The sequence below is a fragment of the Chaetomium globosum genome, genomic scaffold, assembly GCF_000143365.1.
Source record: "Chaetomium globosum CBS 148.51 scaffold_4 genomic scaffold, whole genome shotgun sequence".
In the NCBI taxonomy this organism is placed as follows: domain Eukaryota; kingdom Fungi; phylum Ascomycota; class Sordariomycetes; order Sordariales; family Chaetomiaceae; genus Chaetomium; species Chaetomium globosum.
Genome location: NT_165979.1, coordinates 1 through 20,771, shown reverse-complemented (window position 1 = coordinate 20,771; position 20,771 = coordinate 1). Strand labels below are relative to the sequence as shown.

The 20,771-nt window shown below is 54.6% G+C and overlaps 9 protein-coding genes across 9 annotated transcripts; 4 read left to right on the top strand and 5 right to left on the bottom strand.

The window, feature by feature from the left end:
* Positions 1–246: 246 nt before the first annotated feature.
* Positions 247–982, top strand: CHGG_03709 (uncharacterized protein; the record flags this gene model as incomplete). Its single annotated transcript, XM_001222922.1, has 3 exons — positions 247–418; positions 487–602; positions 683–982. The coding sequence occupies 3 exons, from the start codon at positions 247–249 to the stop codon at positions 980–982; spliced, it is 588 nt and encodes a 195-aa protein (XP_001222923.1).
* A 942-nt stretch (positions 983–1,924) lies between these two features.
* CHGG_03708 (uncharacterized protein) lies at positions 1,925–3,622 on the bottom strand (the record flags this gene model as incomplete). The annotated part of the gene is made up of 4 exons (XM_001222921.1): positions 1,925–2,567; positions 2,630–3,013; positions 3,087–3,491; positions 3,576–3,622. The coding sequence occupies 4 exons, from the start codon at positions 3,620–3,622 to the stop codon at positions 1,925–1,927; spliced, it is 1,479 nt and encodes a 492-aa protein (XP_001222922.1).
* A 1,302-nt stretch (positions 3,623–4,924) lies between these two features.
* On the bottom strand, positions 4,925–7,352 carry CHGG_03707 (uncharacterized protein; the record flags this gene model as incomplete). Its single annotated transcript, XM_001222920.1, has 3 exons — positions 4,925–7,054; positions 7,113–7,267; positions 7,337–7,352. 3 exons carry the CDS (start codon positions 7,350–7,352, stop codon positions 4,925–4,927), a joined length of 2,301 nt encoding a protein of 766 aa, XP_001222921.1.
* An 835-nt stretch (positions 7,353–8,187) lies between these two features.
* On the top strand, positions 8,188–10,590 carry CHGG_03706 (uncharacterized protein; the record flags this gene model as incomplete). Its single annotated transcript, XM_001222919.1, has 2 exons — positions 8,188–8,584; positions 8,654–10,590. The coding sequence occupies 2 exons, from the start codon at positions 8,188–8,190 to the stop codon at positions 10,588–10,590; spliced, it is 2,334 nt and encodes a 777-aa protein (XP_001222920.1).
* A 134-nt stretch (positions 10,591–10,724) lies between these two features.
* CHGG_03705 (uncharacterized protein) lies at positions 10,725–11,372 on the bottom strand (the record flags this gene model as incomplete). Its single annotated transcript, XM_001222918.1, has 2 exons — positions 10,725–10,990; positions 11,051–11,372. 2 exons carry the CDS (start codon positions 11,370–11,372, stop codon positions 10,725–10,727), a joined length of 588 nt encoding a protein of 195 aa, XP_001222919.1.
* Positions 11,373–12,643: 1,271 nt separating this feature from the next.
* Positions 12,644–13,692, bottom strand: CHGG_03704 (uncharacterized protein; the record flags this gene model as incomplete). The annotated part of the gene is made up of 2 exons (XM_001222917.1): positions 12,644–13,402; positions 13,480–13,692. The coding sequence occupies 2 exons, from the start codon at positions 13,690–13,692 to the stop codon at positions 12,644–12,646; spliced, it is 972 nt and encodes a 323-aa protein (XP_001222918.1).
* Positions 13,693–14,023: 331 nt separating this feature from the next.
* Positions 14,024–16,903, bottom strand: CHGG_03703 (uncharacterized protein; the record flags this gene model as incomplete). The annotated part of the gene is made up of 4 exons (XM_001222916.1): positions 14,024–15,451; positions 16,248–16,382; positions 16,614–16,669; positions 16,789–16,903. The coding sequence occupies 4 exons, from the start codon at positions 16,901–16,903 to the stop codon at positions 14,024–14,026; spliced, it is 1,734 nt and encodes a 577-aa protein (XP_001222917.1).
* A 1,527-nt stretch (positions 16,904–18,430) lies between these two features.
* On the top strand, positions 18,431–19,190 carry CHGG_03702 (uncharacterized protein; the record flags this gene model as incomplete). Its single annotated transcript, XM_001222915.1, has 2 exons — positions 18,431–18,476; positions 18,802–19,190. 2 exons carry the CDS (start codon positions 18,431–18,433, stop codon positions 19,188–19,190), a joined length of 435 nt encoding a protein of 144 aa, XP_001222916.1.
* Positions 19,191–20,289: 1,099 nt separating this feature from the next.
* Positions 20,290–20,697, top strand: CHGG_03701 (uncharacterized protein; the record flags this gene model as incomplete). Its single annotated transcript, XM_001222914.1, has 1 exon — positions 20,290–20,697. A coding segment is annotated over one exon (408 nt), but the record flags the coding sequence as incomplete, so codon positions are not given.
* Positions 20,698–20,771: the final 74 nt, after the last annotated feature.

Sequence of the window (20,771 nt, the reverse complement as noted above, 5' to 3'; positions counted from 1 at the left end):
CAGCACTGGGAAAATTCGGGATGTGAACCTGGAATCTACTGAACTCAACTTCACAGCCGAGGTCCCGAGGTTGTAAATCTCCCTTGAGCCATGTTGTGTTTGCTTCTTGGGTGCCAGACTATATTATACATGACCCATTACCACATTTTTTTTTTTTTTTAAATCGTCCCAAACATTGCAGTGCCGTCTAACCCTGTGAACATCGTCAACCCAGAGTCCTACCTCGTCAACTACCTATTCACCACTATGTTGTCTCCCAAGCTCATCGTCGGCTCCCTCGCGTTCCTCGCCCTGGCGGCTGCCCAAGAATCTACAACTTGCCCCGAACTCCCAGAAACCGGAGTTACTATGGGTGAACCTGTCCCTATGCATCCAGAACATATTCCAGCTGGGTGCTCTGACTTCGAGATTCTCGTGGGTGAGTGCAGGTGACCTGCTATCCTAGACTTTATTGAAGTAAGACTCTTCTAACAAAACAACCCCAAGCTCGTGGAACAAGTGAGCCAAACTACGAGGCGGGTGGTGGCAAGTTTGGCATCGTGGTTGGCGACCCTGTTGTTAGCAATACAACCCTCAGGCTTCCTGGCGCCAGAGGATACCCTGTCCAGGCAAGTAACGGCGGAAATTGTACCCTGTTTCCGTAGTCAACTTTCTCCTCTGTCGCCCTCTAACAACTCAACAGTACCCTGCCAGCGCCGAGATCGTTAGCGGTACCATTCAGGGCTCCCTGGATGTCGTGAACCGTCTCCGGTCCCAAGCAGCTGCTTGCCCAAACCAGACATTTGCTTTGGTCGGCTATTCCCAAGGGGCCGGGGTCATGCACGCTGCGGCGAAAGATATCCCAATCCGATTATACAGCCGAATCAAGTCCCTTGTCATGTTCGGAGATGGCTATCACCGCCTCGGGGACACTGTCAGCAGGTTCCCCCTCGGTTTGAATAGCAAGGTGATGCAAGTTTGTGCCAGTGGTGACCCGGTATGAGTTACTCTATGCTGCAACCCTTGTCTTCCATATTGAAGTCGGTTGTTAATTGGGATGATTCTAGGTTTGTGACCGAAATGGGGAGTGTGTATTTTATCATCTCACCTACATCCGTCCCAATCACATCGACTCTGCTGTCGACTTCATCGTCCGGGGGTTCACCGGCTAGAAAGTGAATGGGGAGGTGATTTCTGTGCTGGCAAACTATTTGCCAAAGACAAACGAAGTTTGTTTATCTCTGATGCAACGCTTTCCGGTGGTTGCCCCGTGTGAAATAGCATTGCCATGGCGAATGAGTACAATCGGTGGGATGGGCCGCCCTGTCCAATACCGAAGCAGAAGGGCTAAATGATATTCAGCTGTTGGCTCATGTTATGACATTAGTGACGGTCTTGTCTTACGTGAATGATAAGCCTCAATGTTGAGCTAATACCCCGAGACGATCATATGTATCACCCATTGTAGATTTGATGAGGCACAAGAGTCATTGCGGAGGTAGATTTTGTAGGCGGGTGCCGGGCGTGTTCTCGATAAGCGGGAGCAGTCCGACCGCGCGCAATTACCTATGCCGCCGTAGCGAATTGAAGAGCTGAAGCCTACGAGCCGTGGTAGCTAGAGGGGGATGACCTGGTTGGGAGCGCTGTCTAAATGTGCTGGTCCGCTGCCACTTCCCACCGGTAACCGCCATCTACTTCGGACGCGAGACCAACTGTCTCATAACAGCCATGATTAAATAATATCTTGGTTCGGGCAGTCCGAGAATCACTCCGCAACATCGCCTTCTCGGTTTAGTGCAGCGAGAAAACGAAAACCGGTGTTGGGGGTATGATAACTGCTAAAGATCCAGAAAGCCCAGTCCGCGATCAGTGTACAGTGAGAACACCGCGAGTATTGGCCCGGCAGCAAAGATAATAACATAGACCAATTGTTCCTCTTCTTCTCTCAAATGGGGTTTTCCGCCTCCTGCTTCACCGGCTGAGCAAGTTCCCCTTTGTCGAGGTCCTTCGGTAGGGCGCCCAATGACCTCTCGCCAAACAACAGATCAATCTCCTCCAAAGACAATTGCTTCGTCTCCTTGAAAAAGAAGAAAACAATGGGAATTGTGATGACAATATCCCAGGCTACAAAAAGGAAGTAGAACTTCCAATCCAGCGCCTTGAGCGCCATAGGGGACAATTGCGACCAGAAAGTTGACACGAGCCAGTTGCCGATACCAGTGGCAAATGCATTTCCGCGGGCCCGAATCGACAGAGGCATCACTTCCGACATGTATACCCACGAAATCGGGCCCCAGGACCAGGAAAAGATGACGGTGACGCAGAAGATGAAGAAGACACCAGCGATAGATAGCCCGTGGTCTGGATTGTTCCGGTCAATCCGGCTGTTGACGGCCGACTCGCAGATCAAGGCGATGGCTATCGCAACAGTGCCCCATATGAGAGGCCGGCGGCGCCCAACACGGTCAATCATGAAGACGATGAAGATCAAATTGGCGAGCGGGCCCATACAGTTGTATATGCCCGCCACCAACAGAGCCCGATTCCCTGTTATCCCGAGAGCGCCGTACATCTGAGTTTGATAGTATCTGTTCCCACCAGATTAATAGGCTAACCTTGAAAACAAAACTTAACCGTAGCGGATACATACCCAATTACGTTAATCCCAGTGAACTGAGTGAAAACTTGGACAGCCACGCCATGCATGAGGCGTGTTCGCCACTGCGGAACGGTAAACATAATCCTCCATCCAGGCACAGTGATTGCCTTCTCGGCGGCAATGGTGGTTTTGATCTCGTGAAACTCTTGCTGAATCCACTCATCGTTGGTGCCGTCGGAGTGCAATTTCCAGAGAACTCGTTTTGCCTCTTCCTCGCAGTCTATCTCCATAAGATGGCGTGGAGATTCCGGAAAGAACATGATGCCGCAGACAAGAAGTAGAGCAGGTGCAGCTTGGAAGGCGAGTGGGAATCTCCATTGGAACTGTGCCAGTTCTCCGTGAGCATACGAAGACCCATAACCGACCCAAGTAGAGCTGTAATCGGGCAGTTAATGAATATTCGAGCCCCTCGTAGACTAAGAAGTCAAATCAAGATAACAAAACTCACACGATGAAGCCCACTCCGATCATTTGCTGTGAAATCCCAACCAGCAAACCCCTGATTTTTGGGTGGGCACATTCTGATTGATACACCGGGACCGACATGCTCAGCAGGCCGACCGCCCAGCCAGCTACGATACGGCCAACGAGGATCATAGCGAGATTTTGGGCGGCAGACTGGAGAATGGCGCCGATAAGAGCAATCATTGCTCCAATCATAATCGTTTTCCTGCGGCCGAACCTGTCCATTGTGAGACCGCCCATCAACGAACCGAAAACGGCACCCCCCGAGAATGTACTGTTGATGGCTCCAATAATCGGGCTTCCGGTGTCGGTGTCGAAAAACTCGAGGAAGTCAGGGGACGCAATAACATCGGTCATCACGCCCGAGTCGTAGCCGAATAAAAACGACCTGTGAGGTTCCAAGTTTATTGTTAGTAACCTCATTTTCGTGCTCATCCGCCGCGGGCCGTTTTTGAATCGACTAGGTACTGACCCGGTAGCGGCGAATGCCGCAAGGCAGACGTTAAAAGCTTTCCCCATTGTTGTTCACTGGAGCGTTCCATCACCACTTGAGAAGAGGAGAGTCTTCGGAGACCATCGATAGTTTCGCAGTATTAGTACTTATATACCTGGGTTGCCTCCTAGGGTCGGGTAAGGTCCTGGCGGCTCAGGAACGCGTTCCCGGTCGTCGGGATATCGCGACGCATCACCGGCTCCGCGCGCTGGCTTTCCGTCTAGACGCCATCGGCTTTCCAGTAACCAGGAACTGTTTACTTTGCACTACCGTTCGGGAATAATTGCCCGCGGCAGAGCGAGTTGGCGGGGCTTTAGGCTTGATTTAACTAACTATGATCTGATTCGTGCGCCTAAAATGCCGCCAGTGAGCTCTGTCCAGGCGTGGAGACGTCTGGTGCCAGGGTGTGTCGGAAGCACTGTATATGCACACTCCCCTCTATATTCGTTCGCTAGCGCCCGACGTTAAACTGGAACATATCAGGCGGGTCATAAACATCGTAATATTGAGAAGGAGAAAAGGGTCGGGAAAGGGGGACTCTAACTTTGCCCTATAAGATTGTCTGACGTCTTCCTAGCACTGCTAAGGTGGTGCAATTTTTCGGTCAGTGACTCGGAGTCTTTCACCAAACCGACAGTCCCTTCTCAGGCTTCTCTTGCTCCCGTTTTCTTTTTCTTTTTTTTTTCTTTCTATTTTGGGCGGGGGGGATTTGCTATTCGTTGCTTCACAACTTAATTCGCTTAACCACCATCAAGGTTTGCACCCCAGAGACTTAACTACGGGTGACCTGTATCTTTTCCGTGGGTTTATTATTCATGGGGGAAAAGGAGCTGGCTCAGCCGGCCTAATTTCTCAAAGCGGGCACCGGCCAGGGTCGGGCCGCGGTCTTAGCCAGGGGTAGCTCTCTCGCTTGAATCGGGAGACAGATTCGGTTCTGCTACCTTGTTAGTCCGCAGACCCTGGCTTCTTGCTTCATGAATTGCGAAGCGCGGTGGCATAGTCCCGGGGCATCGGGCCGGCCGTCAATATGCGGCAACGTGAAAGATGGCCCATACTCGACGTCATGAGTGTCGAACCAGAACGACAACAGCGGCATATATCCACCTCTGTGATTATTTTTATTCGACATAGCACGTGGACCAATGTTTCTGGGAGACACTTCTTGACACAATCCAAAGCTTGCAACCCTCCTTGATATCTTGGCAAGTGTTGCTCTTTTTATAGACGCACATAAGTCTCAGTAACTCCCTCATCCACATCTACCTCGTTGAACACGGCAAGGTCCATGCTCAGCCCTATCCTCGCCTAGCTCGAGAAAGAGTCCAGTCCTAAGGAGTTATGATCTTTAAGACCCAGTCACCCTTCAGTGACTCTGTCCCGATGACCTCTCCGTTGTTCATCCCCAAATCACCCAGCACTTTGCCCTGATCATCGACTAACACAGCGCTTGCACCATCGGTAGCAAAATAACTTCTGACTTCAACGTCCTGTGTGTAATCATATACCGTTCTCGTTTCACCCTCCTTTCCTAATACCAACAAGGTGTTTGGCCGAACATAGAGCGGCAGGGTGCCAAATGCGTGAGTCTCAGTGAACCACCCAGGTCCGCTCTTGACTTTCCCCGTGAAAAAGTCAGTCCAGTCGCCCTTGGGTAGGTAGAACTGGACTGTATTGTCCTCCTCAAACACAGGAGCCACGAGGAGGCTATCGCCGAGCATGAATTGGCGATCCAGTGTCCATGCCGTTGGGTCATCGGGGAACTCGATGCACATGGCTCTCAGACTGAGCGGGAGCCCACTCTGCACGCACTGCTGGGCCTGAGAAAATAGGTATGGCATCAGACGGGCCTTGAGATGGGTCCACTTCCGGAGCGTCGCCGAGCACCCCTCCTCTGACTTGTCGTCGTTGTCAACCGTCCAAGGCACACGATACGAGTTAGACCCGTGAAGACGCGAGTGTGAACAGAGGAGGCCAAATGCTACCCATCGCTTGTAGATCCATGGTGGTGGGTGTCCTTCAAAACCGCCAATGTCGACGCTCCAGAAAGCGAAACCAGAAAGGCCGAGTGACAAACCCCCTCGCAGTGACTCGGCCATGGCTTCGGGGGTGGATTCACAATCGCCACCCCAGGTTAGGGGGAACCGTTGCGTCCCGGCTGTGGCCGAGCGGGCAAATAGGACGGCTTCGTTTGCACCGTAACGTTTTTGGAGCGTCTCGTAGACCAACTTGTTGTAAATGAAAGCGTAGTAGTTGTGCATCCGTTTTGGGTCCACAGAGGAGTCGAACCATTGGACGTCTTCGGAAGGGATACGCTCACCAAAGTCGGTTTTGATGGAGTCAACGCCGGTGTCAAATAACCTCTCCAGGCAGCTGACATACCAGGCGCAAGCGTCGGGATTGGTAAAATCGACGATGCCCATGCCCGTCTGCCACATGTCCCATTGAAACACGTCTCCATTCTTACGCTTCAAGAGATAGCCTTTGGCCGCGGCTTCGGCAAACACCGGGGATGCCTGTCCGAGGTAGGGGTTCGTCCACACGCAAACCTTTTTGACGATACCGTCGGCCTTGAGACGCGAGATCTGGCCCTTGGGGTCCGGAAACATGTCCTGGTCGAACTCAAAGTCGCACCACTGGAAAGCCTTGAGCCAGAAGCAATCAAAGTGGAACACCTCGACGGGGATGTCGCGCGCCTTCATTCCCGAGAGGAAGCTGTTAACTGTTTGTTCGTCGTAAGAGGTAGTGAAGGACGTGCTGAGCCACAGGCCGAAAGACCAGCTCGGCACAGCACCCGGCGCTCCAGTGAGGATCGAGTACTTGCGGAGGATTTCCCGGGGAGAGGGGCCGTAGATGATGTACCATCGCAGTCTTTGGCCTTCGACGCTCGTCTGGACACGGCAGCACCGTTCGCTCCCGATCTCGAGCTCGACCCGTTCAGGCGTGTCAATGAAGACGCCGTAGCCCCGTGAGCTCATCCAAAAGCTGATATTCTTGTATGCCTGATCCGACGAGGTGCCTCCATCCGCATTCCATAGGTCAACCTTTTGGCCGACCTTGTTGAAAGGGCCGAAACGCTCGCCGAGGCCATGGATAGACTCGCCAACACCAAGCGTCGTTTGAGTGAAGATGTAATGCTTCAGGTTGCGCATGTCGGCCAGCTGCATAGGCGTGCTCGTTGCTGGGGTGTAGGCCAAACCGACGGACCGATTCAGGAGAGTGGTCAGGGGCTTCTTGTTGTCGGTCGGGTGGAACGAAATATCGAACTCGTGCGGCTTGCCGCTGACAGTCGCCGAGAGGCCCCCCGCCGACAGCGTGGTGCCATTCTCGTTCCGTGTAACGTTGGCATTTACATCGGGCCGTCCGGCTGGGAAAAGATCGAAATCGGGACCACGGCGAACGGCGCCTTGCCAGTGTGTGGTCTCCACAGAGATAACCCCATCAAGGGCGGCTTCGATATCCTACGCATCGCCGAGTTAGACCAAAGTTTTTGGCTAGGATGTCGTGATTGTGCCATACAATGCTGAGTGTCGCTAGATTGAGCGTATCTCCGCGACGCATGATCTTGCGCGTCGGGCAAAGCAGGCTGATTCCTTTCCCCGAGGGGGTCTGCGTAATGCGGTACACTTCCTCGGCATACTCAATGCGCACCCCTTCGGCCACCAGCCATTGACCTAGATCCTCGTGTGTCAGGCACTATTCCGAGACTTGAATCTGTGGGCGATCGAGCCAAGGGCACATACCGTCCCGGAACCTCATTGTCTGAAATAGGTTGCGAACCAACTGGAGGTACGCTCACTGTAAAAACACGGAGAAAATAAAGTGGTAGGCTAGGAAGCAATTCGGCCAGCGTCTTTCTCCAAGGCCAAAATATCTAACTGAAGTTATCACCGGTTGGGAAAGCTGTCTTCACATTCGGATCGATGGACGGTGGTGGAATTGGATGAACCCCTCGAATTCCATGGCTCGTCCATTGAATGGGGTTGTGGAACAGAATGGTGGAGACAACGGGCCAGTAATGCGGCATGCGAGCGAAGTGCATCCTTCTCTGTGTCTGCATCTGATTCTCGATGGAGATATTGCACCCGCGGTTCGGACATCGGGCGAATGTTGACCGAGGGAATGATTGGTGGAAGAGTATGGCCCCCGCCGACATGCTGGGATTGAAAAGGCACCAAGGCCACATCCCCGCTCTCGCGAGCCCAGCCATGCAGGCTTGCAAGGCTTGCGCGGAGAATAGCCAAAGAAACAAACGCAACTGTGGGCATTGGTGCGGAAGGTCGAGCGGAAGGTCTTGGTGGCGATCGAGGCTCTCGACATCATGTCGGTATCGAGGCCCGGCCGGCCGGTAACCCCAACAAACGCAAACATCCGGGAGATTCCTTGTCCAGGCACATGCAACCCGAGATTTAGTGTCACGGTGAAAACATTGGCAGTACTCAACCGACTGATCGTCGGACTTGGAAATATTTCTTGGCTTTGCTCATAAAGATGCAATGTTTCTCATTTCCCATATCCGATTACTCTCCCTGTTTCCTCTCTCCCAGACGACCGCAGTATCTTATTCTTAGCCGAGAAGGAGAAGCACAGAACCATGAGGTTGCTATCACCAGGGCTGCTGTTTGCGGCGGCCGTCTGGGCTGCCGACAAGGGGCGACCAAGCCTCAAAAATGCCATTTACAAGGACCCCAAGGCCTCCATTGATGCTCGTGTGACCGACCTGCTATCACGAATGACCATCGAGGAGAAGGCGTCGCAGCTTGTTCAAGGCGATGTTCGCAACTGGATGAATGAATCAACCAATGCTCTTAATCAGACTGGGCTGGAATGGAGCACCAAGTATCGCGGAAGCGCGTTTTATGTCGGTGTACCGGTCCCAAACGAATGGCTCCTCAAGCACATCGAGGCCGCCCAAGACTACATCCAGAAAGAAACCTACTTGGGCATCCCGGCATTCGTCCAAACCGAGGGTATCCACGGCTTTCTTGCCCGTAAGTCTTCTTGTGCAGCGAGTGGTGGAACCGTGAAACCGTCCAGATAATGATTGACCAGTCGTGTAGATAATGCCACCATCTTCAACTCACCCATCGCCCATGCTTGCTCCTGGAACCCGTCCCTGGTTGAGGATATGGCCGTTGCCATTGCCGAAGAAGCCCGCGTTTTTGGTATCAACCAGCTCTTTGCTCCAGTTGCCGATTTGGCACGGGAGCTTCGCCATGGCCGGGTCGAAGAGATGTACGGCGAGGATGGGTTTCTCGCCGGAGAACTCGCCCACGCCTACGTTAAGGGCGCGCAGTCCGCGGGAGTCAGCGCGATGGTTAAGCATTTTGCTGCGTTTGGTGTCACGGAGCAGGGTCTCAATACGGGACCTGCCCATGGAGGCGAGCGGGAGCTGCGAACGACCTTTCTCCCCTCGTATCGGCGCGCCATTGTCGACGGAGGCGTTTTCTCCATCATGACGGCCTATCACAGCTACGACGGCATCCCCGCTGTCTCCGACCCGCATTTGCTCACTGATATTCTCCGCGATGAATGGAAATACGAGTACTTTACCATGACCGACGCAGGCGCCTCAGACCGTCTCTGCAAGGACTTTAGGATGTGCGCTTCCGATCCCATTGACAAGGAGGCCATCGTCCAATACATCCTCCCAGCCGGTGGTGACGTGGAGATGGGGGGCGGTTCCTACTCGTTTGAGAAGATCCCGGAGCTGGTTGCAAACGGCAAAATCAAAGAGGAGCTGGTCGATACGGCTGTTGCTCGCGTCCTCAAGGCCAAGTTTGAACTCGGCCTCTTTGAGAAGCCCTTCTCGGGGCTGCCGTTGAAGGAGGCTAATAAGGTGATACACGCACCAACCTACCTCGCCCTCGCAAAGAAGCTGGACGAGGAGTCCATTGTCCTCCTTGAAAATCACAACAACGTCCTGCCGCTGCGCAAGGATGCATCGATCGCCGTCATCGGGCCCATGGCGCACGGGTTCATGAATTATGGAGACTACGTAACTGTGAATTCTTCCTCGCGCGGCATTACCCCCCTCGATGGCATCAAGGGACTTGGCAACGGCAAGATTACGTACGCTCAAGGTTGTGAGCGCTGGTCCACCTCCGAAGACGGAATTCCTGCTGCCGTCGCCGCCGCCGAGGCAGCCGATGTCGCTGTGGTCGTGGTGGGCACCTGGTCTCGCGACCAGAACGAACTCTGGCAAGGGCTGAATGCCACGACGGGAGAGCATGTCGATGTGAACAGCCTCGACTTGGTCGGCGCCCAAGAACCGCTTGTCCGTGCCATTATCGCGACAGGGAAGCCGACCGTCGTGGTCTTTTCGTCGGGCAAACCGGTGACCGCGCCGTGGATCTCGGGCAATGCTGCCGCACTCGTCCAGCAGTTTTACCCCTCTGAACAAGGCGGCGCGGCGCTCGCCTCTGTTCTTTTTGGTGACACGAACCCTAGCGGCAAACTCGCCGTCAGCTTCCCCCGGAGTGTTGGCGACTTGCCAGTCCATTACGACTATTTGAACTCGGGGCGTGGGGATTCTCCCGATGCCGGTGTTGCCTACGAAAATGGTACGCTTGTCTTTGGCCACCAGTATGTCCTGGGCGACCCGCGACCGTTGTACGACTTTGGGTATGGACTGAGCTACTCGACCTTCACTTACAGCGACATCGCGGTGGATAAACAAGAAGTAGGAGTGGCGGATACTGTCACAATCAGTGCTACAATCACAAACACATCCCGTCGAGATGGGAAAGAGGTTGTCCAGGTCTATGTTAAGGACCTGATTGCTAGTGTTGTTGTCCCCAACATCCAATTGCGAGGGTTTCAGAAAGTCTTACTGAGGGCCGGAGAAAGTAAACGTGTGAGCATCAAAGTCAAGATGCAGGATCTGGGTATTTGGAACGCGAGAATGAAGTATGTGGTTGAGCCGGGGGAATTCATGTTCATGGTTGGGGCTTCGAGCAACAACATCAAGGGCAATGTCACTGTTACACTCCAATAGTCCGAGATTTACAATTATTACATTATTAGCCACTATACGATTTCCCTTTCTCACACGATCAATCCTAACTTAGAAGTCCCAATCCGGCTACGACAGCCCAAACCAATTACATAAAGGAGCGAGATGGCCTATCCTCAAGCAACATAATCGCTGTACGTGCACTTCACCGGCTTCGTGGTGGTGATCGTACGACCGGTGAAGGGCAGGCAGCCTTCTTGGCCCGCCGGCTTAGTAACACCCGCGAGCCAGATAGCCCAGGAGCCGTCGGCATTAGGGCAAGCCTGGAGACTGGTGCCCTTAAAGGTGAGGTTGTTGTTTTCGTCAACGGCCCAACCCTTCACCTCCAACCTGCCACTAGGGTCCGTAGGGCCCTTGGTGAAGTAACGTACAACGCCTTGGCCTAGTTGTATTACTTTTGTTAGTTACAATACCGCTATTCAAGGTGATTCCCGGTCCTTACCCATGCCGGAACGGTCGACCAAGAACTGCTGCACGACGTCGCCCTTGCCGTAGAGATACAGCTCCTCGTCCTTAATGTAGAAGATGGCATCCTTCCTCGACTTTCCATCGGTGCACTGAGCATCAAGCTTGTTGGCGGGAAGGTTCAGGGCGATTCCGTTCTGAGAAGCCCCGACGGTGGCAAAGTGGATGGGGGAAGCAGACCGAAGCGCCATGATGCCGAACTTGCGCGTCGAAGCTGGGCACGACTTGCCCGACCCGCTCGCGGGCGCCGCCGAGGCCGCGACGGCGAAGAGAGACAGAAAGGCGGAAGTGAGTTGCATGGTGAATAGGTAGCTTGGAGGGTTGTTCGATACGAGGAAGGTTGAGAGAAGCGTTAATAATTGAGAGAAGGCTGTCCGTTTCTGCTTTGCAGCTTTATATCGTCGACATCGACCTCTTTAATTAATGACGTTTTGCCACACTGCAATGCCCCCCCGAAGATCTGCGTAGTGCCCAAAACGGGATACGAGAAGTGCCAAGGGGGAGAGGCCCACTTGGGCTCGTATTTGCCGGAGCGGCCATTGCTCCTCGTAACCGGTTCCCGTTAGTACTAAGTTAGCCAAGACGGCAGTGGGCTCAGGGCTGAGAGACAGAACCAGTCATTGATCAGTCTCACGGCGACACCGTCGCCAAACGCCCGCCTCCACGTATTAAAGAGAATAAAATTATCTTGGCACCACGCTTGTCGCGAGTTGAGACGGTCAGCTCGCCGGCCCGCCCCGGATGGAAGCAGAACTTTCTGGGCTGCCGAGAATTGTTCACCGACGGGGTCGGAGGAACTTGAGAAGTGCTGACAGGCGCTGTGAGCATGGTTGTTTGCCTGGGGTGGAGGGTGATACCGTGAAGGTGTGGAAGTGCGGCCCGCGGGATGGATGGACCTGAAGTTCCTCTGTGTGCAAGCAGTACGGAGGATTGCCCGTGGTATGGTACTATATGTATTGTAGGTGTCTTTGTAGGGAAAGATTGAGCCGAGAGAATATAAAGGTTGCTAGATAACTATGGAGAGGAGAGGACTAAGGAACAGTTCCCATAAGCCTATAGAGCCGTGTAGGTATTAGTGTTAGAAGGATGGCCGCCTCTACTATGAAGATATGTTACTGTAAGGTGCTGGCCCTATGGTAGCTGTATTAGATAGGCGTATAGTATAGTATTCTTAAGCGTTAAGGAAGGAAAAAGCTAAGATATAGTGTGACGAACCTGTCTCTGGACCCGTCCTGTTAGGGTTCAGCTTCGGTTGAAGGTAATCTTTCAAGGGTGCTTAGGTTCGGTGCAGCCAAAGGGTGCACAACAAAGACTTGTCTCAACAGTAGGCTCTCGAGCTTGTAGCGAACTGTAGTTATGATTGCTAACTGGAGAACTCCCAGAGACTGAGTCTGAGAGGAAGAGCGAGACATCAATCAATCAATTCTTTCTCCCCATCCCTCGATCTGAGTGTCGTTTCCAACAGAATCAGTACTACCCCTCCCGCTATTTCGTAAGCCCGGGTTCGTCAGAGTAAGAGAGATAGCCAGTAAATCTTACATTACAGAAAGTCCACGGTAGCGCCGCGATATCAATGGGCCGCCCTCTCAAATAGCCTTTCTTCCACAAACGCTTCCGCCGCGTCGGCGTTCTTCTCCAACTTGAGCCAGTCGTAGGCCCACGGGAGGCCTTTGTACTCGTCAAGATGCCCCGAGCAGAAAGCCTCAAGGTCGTCAGGGATGGCTATCGCCCTCAGACTGCTCTTTAAGAAGTAGCAATGGTCTAGCAGATCCTGCAGCTCTTCCGACATCATGCCTTGCCGTATGTTGTTCCGGATTTGGACCATGGCCGGATGATACATGGTCCATGAGCGGCTGAAGTCGACGAGTTTTCCGCCCAGGTAGTTGCCGCCGTGGGTGTCTCCCACAAATATACCCAGAGAGTGGAGGGATTTCAGGTCCGCCCACATGCCCTGGGCTACGTTGGGATTCAGTGCCTCCCTGGGGACGAGTTCTTTGACGATGGCCCGGACAGGCAGTCCGCGGTGTTCCTCCTGCCGCCTCCAGAAATCGTGGCCATTCAGGGCCTTGTCCGCCTTGGCGTCGGGGGGCGGGGTAGACTCGCCCGTCACCTTCCGGGCCAAGTCGGCTTCCTGCTCAGGGGTGAGGAGGAGATAGCCGTAGGCTTTGGCGGCCAGGTCCTCGCGCTTTGCTTCCTTGAGTCGGCCATAGGCACGGCACTCACAGTTGAAAGGGTCAAAGTAGTCGGCATAGAGCTGAGAGTTGGCGAGTGGCCTCTTAAGGTCCCCGCCCTGGTTCTTACGGAGAAAGTTTGAGTGGCAGAAGTAAAACTAGGGAGGGCACTCCGAGTTAGATTCCAAGTGAACTGGGCCGGCGCGGAGCCAATGTGCCGCGTCTCATCACGTACCGTCTTGAGAGCAAACAGGCGAGGCTGCCCAGCTCCTTTGATCTTGACCTTCCAGACCTGAGAGTCCACGTTGTTTTTCTCGCCGAGAAACTCAACAAACTCGATGTTGGCTCGGGCATTCGGAGTGAAAGGGGCTAGTTTGGGACCCGGGACGCGGGGGAGGGGCACCGGCGGATTGGGAAGGGGCGCGAGGTGGAAAACCGACGAAGCCATGATGCGAAAGTAGGTACCTTGGTAAGGTAGTATGCTGAAGTCGTCGGATGGATGGATGGATGGAATTTATTTCGTCCGGAGGCACTGGGCCTATAGGGCCTTAGCACGCTAACTACATCCGGATCAAATCGGTTTGCCTTTAACTCGTACAAGCCCCCTACTTCTTCCCTCTTTCTCGCTGCACCATTTACCTCTTGCCTTGGTTGTTGTTAGCAGATCAGCTTGGAGGCTACTTTTTCCAAGTGTTCAGCGTCCTATCTTCAGCAGCTAAAGCGGGACCTGCTGGTTGAGGCTCGTGGTTGAGGCTCGTGGTGTTGAGTGTCGGCTTCTTCTACTGTGACTGGTCTAGACTCTCCTCCTCATAGTAGGAGGGGAGGGGGCGGGTGGGTATAGGGTTAGGGCGTTGAGGAAGGGAGGGGGGGTGGTGAAGGAAGACGTGTCCCCTGGGGGTGAAGAGGAAGCTTGGCCCCTGGGGGTGAAGACGAAGGCTGGCCCCCAGGGGCGAAGGAAGACGTGTCCCCTGGGGGGTGAAGACCTGTCCACTGGGGAGTGAGGGCGCAAGCTTGGCCCCTAGGGGTGAAGACGAAGCTTGGGGTGAAGACGAAGCTTGGCCCCTGGGGGTGAAGACGAAGACGTGTCCCCTGGGGGTGAAGATGAAGCTTGGGTTGAAGACGAAGCCTGGCCCCCGGGGGTGAAGGAAGACGTGTCCCCTAGGGGTGAAGACGAAGCTTGGGGTGAAGACGAAGGCTGGCCCCCAGGGGTGAAGACCAAGCTTGGCCCCCGGGGGTGAAGAGGAAGCTTGGCCCCCGGGGGTGAAGGACGACGTGTCCCCTGGGGGTGAAGACCAAGCTTGGCCCCCGGGGGTGAAGACGAAGCCTGGCCCCCGGGGGTGAAGGAAGACGTGTCCCCTGGGGGTGAAGACCAAGCTTGGCCCCTGGGGGTGAAGACGAAGGCTGGCCCCTAGGGGTGAAGGAAGACGTGTCCCCTGGGGGTGAAGACGAAGCTTGGCCCCTGGGGGTGAAGACGAAGGCTGGCCCCCAGGGGTGAAGACCAAGCTTGGCCCCCGGGGGTGAAGACGAAGCCTGGCCCCCGGTGGTGAAGGAAGACGTGTCCCCTGGGGGTGAAGACGAAGCTTGGCCCCTGGGGGTGAAGGAAGACGTGTCCCCTGGGGGTGAAGACGAAGCTTGGCCCCCAGGGGTGAAGACCAAGGCTGGCCCCCGGTGGTGAAGACGAAGGCTGGCCCCCGGGGGTGAAGGACGACGTGTCCCCTGGGGGTGAAGACCAAGCTTGGCCCCCGGGGGTGAAGACGAAGCCTGGCCCCCGGGGGTGAAGGAAGACGTGTCCCCTGGGGGTGAAGACCAAGCTTGGCCCCTGGGGGTGAAGACGAAGGCTGGCCCCTAGGGGTGAAGAGGAAGCTTGGCCCCCAGGGGTGAAGACCAAGCTTGGCCCCTGGGGGTGAAGACCAAGCTTGGCCCCTAGGGGTCAAGACGCAGGCTGGCCCCCAGGGGTGAAGACCAAGCTTGGCCCCCGGGGGTGAAGAGGAAGCTTGGCCCCTGGGGGTGAAGACCAAGGCTGGCCCCCGGTGGTGAAGGAAGACGTGTCCCCTGGGGGTGAAGACGAAGCTTGGCCCCTGGGGGTGAAGACGAAGGCTGGCCCCCAGGGGTGAAGACCAAGCTTGGCCCCTGGGGTTGAAGACCTGTCCTCTGGGGAGTGAGGGCGCAAGCTTGTCTCCCGGAATCCGGAAGCCTCTTGCAGCAAGCTACATCAATGCATAATGCATATGCATTGCCTGTAGGTTATTCTGAGCTTTGGAACGTCATGAGTTAATCGCGTATAAATTGACTGTTGTCCTAAAGAACACATCTTGGAAGCATCGTCTGGTAGGGTCAAGGCTGTGCCATCGGATGCACATCTAGCCTATCTAGCCTCCCGCGGTCACGCAGAGATACCAAACCCAGAGCATACAATGTTAGGCAATATGTGGCGCCAAAAATTATCGACCAGTACAGGTCATCGCTCGATGTGTCAACGTGAGTGCGAACTGCTGCGGCGTATGGCACTGGAAAGAGGTAAGAGGGAAAAGGGAAGAAAGCCGACGCGAGGTGGTGGGGTTTATTGGAGAGATTGGAGAGATAGGTATTTGTTTTTGACAAACAACGGGCGGGCCTGCGCGCGACATCAGCCCCACGTGGGACAGAGAATTGACAGGGTTGCCGCTTCGGGGCGAGGAAGCCCCGAGGAGCCGCAGGTGGGACGGAGCGCCCGACAAGACGACCGATCGTCCATGGCCCATCCATCCGTGTCCGAGTTGGCAGTCAGCCTAGCTATAGGCGTGGGCGAGGTGAGGCGAGATACGCCGGAGTTGGAACTGGGAGCACTGGGTCCGTTGTGGTCGGGTTTCGTGATGCTGTGGTTATGGTTATGAGAATGGCAAGAATGGGTTCTTGTTTACACTGCCCGGGCGCGGCTGGTCGTGGCGTCGTACGCGGTCCGTTTGATAGGATTTGCGACATCAGTAGCGGGGGTATTGTGTGGACGGATTCCGCCTCGCTCACGGACGGCCCATATGCGGCGGCCCGAGGGGCAGCGCGGGTAACCGCCCCGAGCCAATCGTCTGGACGAGGGTCAGCACCGGCAAGAACGGGATCGTCCCTGATAGGCAAGTGATGGGCAAGCGTGCCGGATTTTGACTATACAATTTTGTGCAGTGGCCCGGAGGGCTGCGCGGGAAGCGCCCCGGACCCATCATTAGCACAGGGCTTACGGCCAACCGGAGACGCTATTCGATGCTGGCTCGACGGGTTGCTCACATTGCTGTGACCCTTTGGCTCCGCCAAAATCTCGTGCCGTTGTATCTGACCCTCAACCCGGCGAACCCAGCGTCTGTATGCAGAGAGATTCGCCACGTCTGTCACACGTACCAAGATCTGAAGGCAGAAAGGCGGAGGGGGGGGCAGGGTTCTGCATCTACTTCTACCTACGGCGACCCCAAAGTAAATAGAATAGGAAGCTATTCTATCAATGTAGATTCTATTTCGGTAGATTGCCAAGGCTTGGGCGGGTAAGGATTAACAGGACCCACGTCGTTTAACATACTTCTTCTACCTAGCCACGAGTGGCGTGTCCGTCGTGGCGTGGCCATGCAGCCAGCAGCTGAGAATGTTCTCTCACACTGAGCTGCCATAGGAGGGACGAGCACGTCAAAGGCCATCTTTGCATTACTTTGCAAGGTGCCTGTAGATGTTCTCGGGGTTCGAGGCAAGGAGGGTATACGTGTTTCTCGGTGGTCTCTTCGCACAGGAGCAGGCCTTGCAAAGCCAACGGATGATCTTGGGTTGTCTTCTTTCCTGCGAACTTTGAATCTGTATTCCCAGAACCAACCCCTTGTGATGCCCATCCGGTCTCGCTCAAGGGGGGGTCAATGGGATCGGAGAGCAGCGACTCGCAGAGGCTGGATGACCGCAGGCTGTCCCGGGTCATGCTCGTGTTCGGTGGAGTGGGCTCAAGTGAGTCGAGAAAGAACTGGATGCGGTCTCGCTTGTCTGTTGAGAGAAGGAATAAGGAAAAAGACATATTGATGGGGGCAAAGGGAATTGTATATTGTAGATCTTGGCTGACGCTGAAAGGCTCGTAAGAATGTGGTCAAACGCGTCTTCACGAAGCCCTGTCAACGTCCATGAGCGGTAGGATTCTTGGAGATTGCTGTTACTGGAGACCGCTGTAGTACAAGTTGAAGCCCAGCATTAGCGGCTCGAAAACCGGCAGGAGGCGTACCATTAAGTCTCATCGTATCAGGACTGCGATTCAGTAGCTATTATCGTGGAAAAGTATCTCGCTCGACTCGCCTGAATTTTGCAAACTGAATGAAGGCAAACCGATGCCGGTGACACGATTCGTTGCGGAGCAATAAATTGCAATGGTCTTGTTAGGATCCCAGGACCTCGACTTCAAAATTGTTAGTGACGGAGTTGCTTTGTAACGGAAGTTTGCTGTGCATCGATTACCCCGCCTATCGCGGGGTAAACCTCCTGTCAGTCCTTCCAAGCAACCATTATCTGTAAACTGATCTTTTGGCAAGAACTCTTCAACAAGTCGGGATACAGTGAAGCTGATAGTATCATTAAATTCAGCAAAATTCATGTTAGCAGGATGTATAATATCATCTCCTCCGGGACGCGTCGAGTGATTCAGGGCAATTTAGACCAGAAGACGGACAAGTTTATATCAAGATTTTAATCATTGTAGACCGTTACATACATCATCTAGACAACCCACTACCAAAAGTGGTCCGATCGAATTGAAACATACATCAATCATCTTAATCTCATCTAGAGACTATTTCCCCCACGTGGAATCATCTCAGGTGCTTAAGTCACCGTGCTCTAGCGAGGCGTCAAAAATCGGCTTGTTTTGCCTGCGAACACGCGCCACCAGCTGAGCGGCAGACACGCGCAGGACACGCGCAGGACACGGCCACGAGGCAGAAAAGATACTCAGCGCGAGTCTTTACGCTTGATACACTAACGATGACTTGACCTAGATGTAGAGCGCTTCTAGCCAAGATCTCGGTGTGGCGCTACGGTCCTGCCTGAGAGGCTGATGTAGAGGCCAGAACGTCCGACAGAAGACCTTCTAGAGCCGCGGGCTCGAATCACGGTTGGATCTTATTTTGCATTCTCTTGCATACTCCTTGATCACAAGGTGTTAATGGTTTGGGCGTTGTTTGTTGGATGTTCCAATGCTCAGCAAAGCTGTTGCTAAAGCATACACGGAGCGTTTAACCGGTTCGCTGTCAACTTGTTGACTTCCTCGGAACTATGAGCTATCTGCTACTTTCCCATCAATAACAGAACATCAACCATCCAATGATGCGCCCTCTTTTCTCCGGAACTTCCATCATGGGTTGCCAGATGGATGGATGGAATTTATTTCGCCCGGAGGCACTGGGCCTATAGGGCCTTAGCACGCTAACTACATCCGGATCAAATCGTTTTGCCTTTAACTCGTATAAGCCCCCTACTTCTTCCCTCTTTCTCGCTGCACCATTTACCTCTTGCCTTGGTTGTTGTTAGCAGATCAACTTGGAGGCTACTTTCTCCAAGTGTTCAGCGTCCTATCTTCAGCAGCTAAAGCGGGATGGGTTGCCAGAGCCAAAGCATGCGGGCAGGGCACATGTGACTAGTCACGTGAGCTGGCTCGGCCGGCGTGGCGCAAAGAAAGCAGGCGGAAAAGCCGGAATATGTACCGCTCAGGGCGGTGGTGGCTGGGGCGTGCTTGAGGCGGCGCAGGCGGCCGAGCTCTTCTACCCGGCCCCGGAGGCCGGTACGGCTACGAGGCGCCGGCCCGACTTCCTCGCCATGCTGGGGGACGACGACTACCGAAAGGTGTACGAGCGCGTCGCGGGCGGCAGGCCGAGGCTCGGAGGCTGCGGTTCGTCGACGTGCAGAGCCTGCGCCGGACCTCCAAGGAGGACGGCCGGGTCATGGTTCAGGTGCTAAGCCACGTGGTCGCCTGGCTGAACCCCGACCCGACGCGGGTACATGACAAGCGGGACAACAACAAGCCGCCCCTACTACTACTACTACTCCAAGTATCCTGAATCAGACCATGTTAGGCTGATTATGGGGTGGGTCTGGTAGCAGGGGCCCTGGATTGGCCCGGATTAGCTCGGACCACACCAGGCTGAACTGATTACCACTCGCACCACACGAGCTGAACTGATTACCATAGCTTACCCACCCATTATAGAAGGGAAGCCTTAGCAAGCACACCACCACCACTATCAAGCACACCGCTATTCCTGACTGGGAAAAGCGCGTGTGCCCCACTGCAGCAGGACAAGCTGAATTCTTTGACAGCTGCCAGGTGGGCCAACAGCGCAATTGAATTCTTCCTCAAAGCCATCTTCACAGCAGTGTTACTGCCACAGCATTAACTTTCCGCTTCCAATTAACGGCCTGCTGCCGCCGAGCCTGTCAGGTATGCTTTCAGACCCTGATTCTAATTATCTAGCTAATGATGTTATTCTTAAGCAGAATGGAAGCAGCCGGATGGTCATCGCAAACGCCAGAGCGGCCCACCTGTGTCAGCTCCCTGATACATCATTTGTGGGGCCCCGCCGCTCCCCGCTCCCCGCTCCTATCTCGTACGGGACGAACGGTTCAAGTTGGAGAGATTGAAGGCGCCGCCGCTTATTGGTCCAGTGGAGCGGGCGCTCGGGCCACCAAAAGAAGAATGCATTGAGCTACGACGACCACAATACCTTCGACTTAAGACGCTGCTCAAATGCGGCCCACTGGTTGTGCCCCGTGGAACCAACAGCGACGGTCTCGATTCCACTACGCGTTTGTTCCAGGAGTACGCCGTTCGACGAGAAATCGGCCACGACTTGTTTTCCAGGGTTAGGGTTAAGGATTACAGCCAATTCCGAGATCAGGGGTGAGGGCAGGGGAAGTGGAAGCGCAATTTCGGAGGAAAAAGCATGGGCAAGGGCGGAAATGAGGTTGGTAAGGCTGCAAGAGTCATCGTTTACATCAAGTATTACCGTAAAGCAGACCCGATTATCCGTAGGAAGCCAACAGGAAGAAAACAGCAAGCATGGCATCGTTCGACGAATTATTTATCCAACTACCCACGTTCCAGGCAGCGATTTGTCGCGAGCACCACAGCGCAGTTACGGCCAAGTCGGCGGCGTCGCATATTAATTTGCAGCACCGCCATTTGGTCGCCAGCGTCCGGCAGCGCATCGTGGAGGAGGCGTCGGCGTTGGGGGCCGACGGTGTGCTAGCCGCCGACGCGCAGAGCATCCAGTTCCCCAGCGAGATTATACCCGCTATTGATGGATTACCCGTTTGGCGCGATGGCAAGAAATGCGTACATTGTGGGTATATCCGGCGTACGAGGTACCATATCCAGGAGCATTGCCGGTCGGAGCACGGTTGGGCCAACCCGCGGAAACGCGGCGGCAAGCCCGGGGCAAGGCCGGCGGGCGGGTTAGGCGAGGCGTGGGTGGACGGTATACATTGCCAGCGATTGGGCCGGACGGGCGCGCTCCAGCGTTTGTTCGAGGTAACGACTCC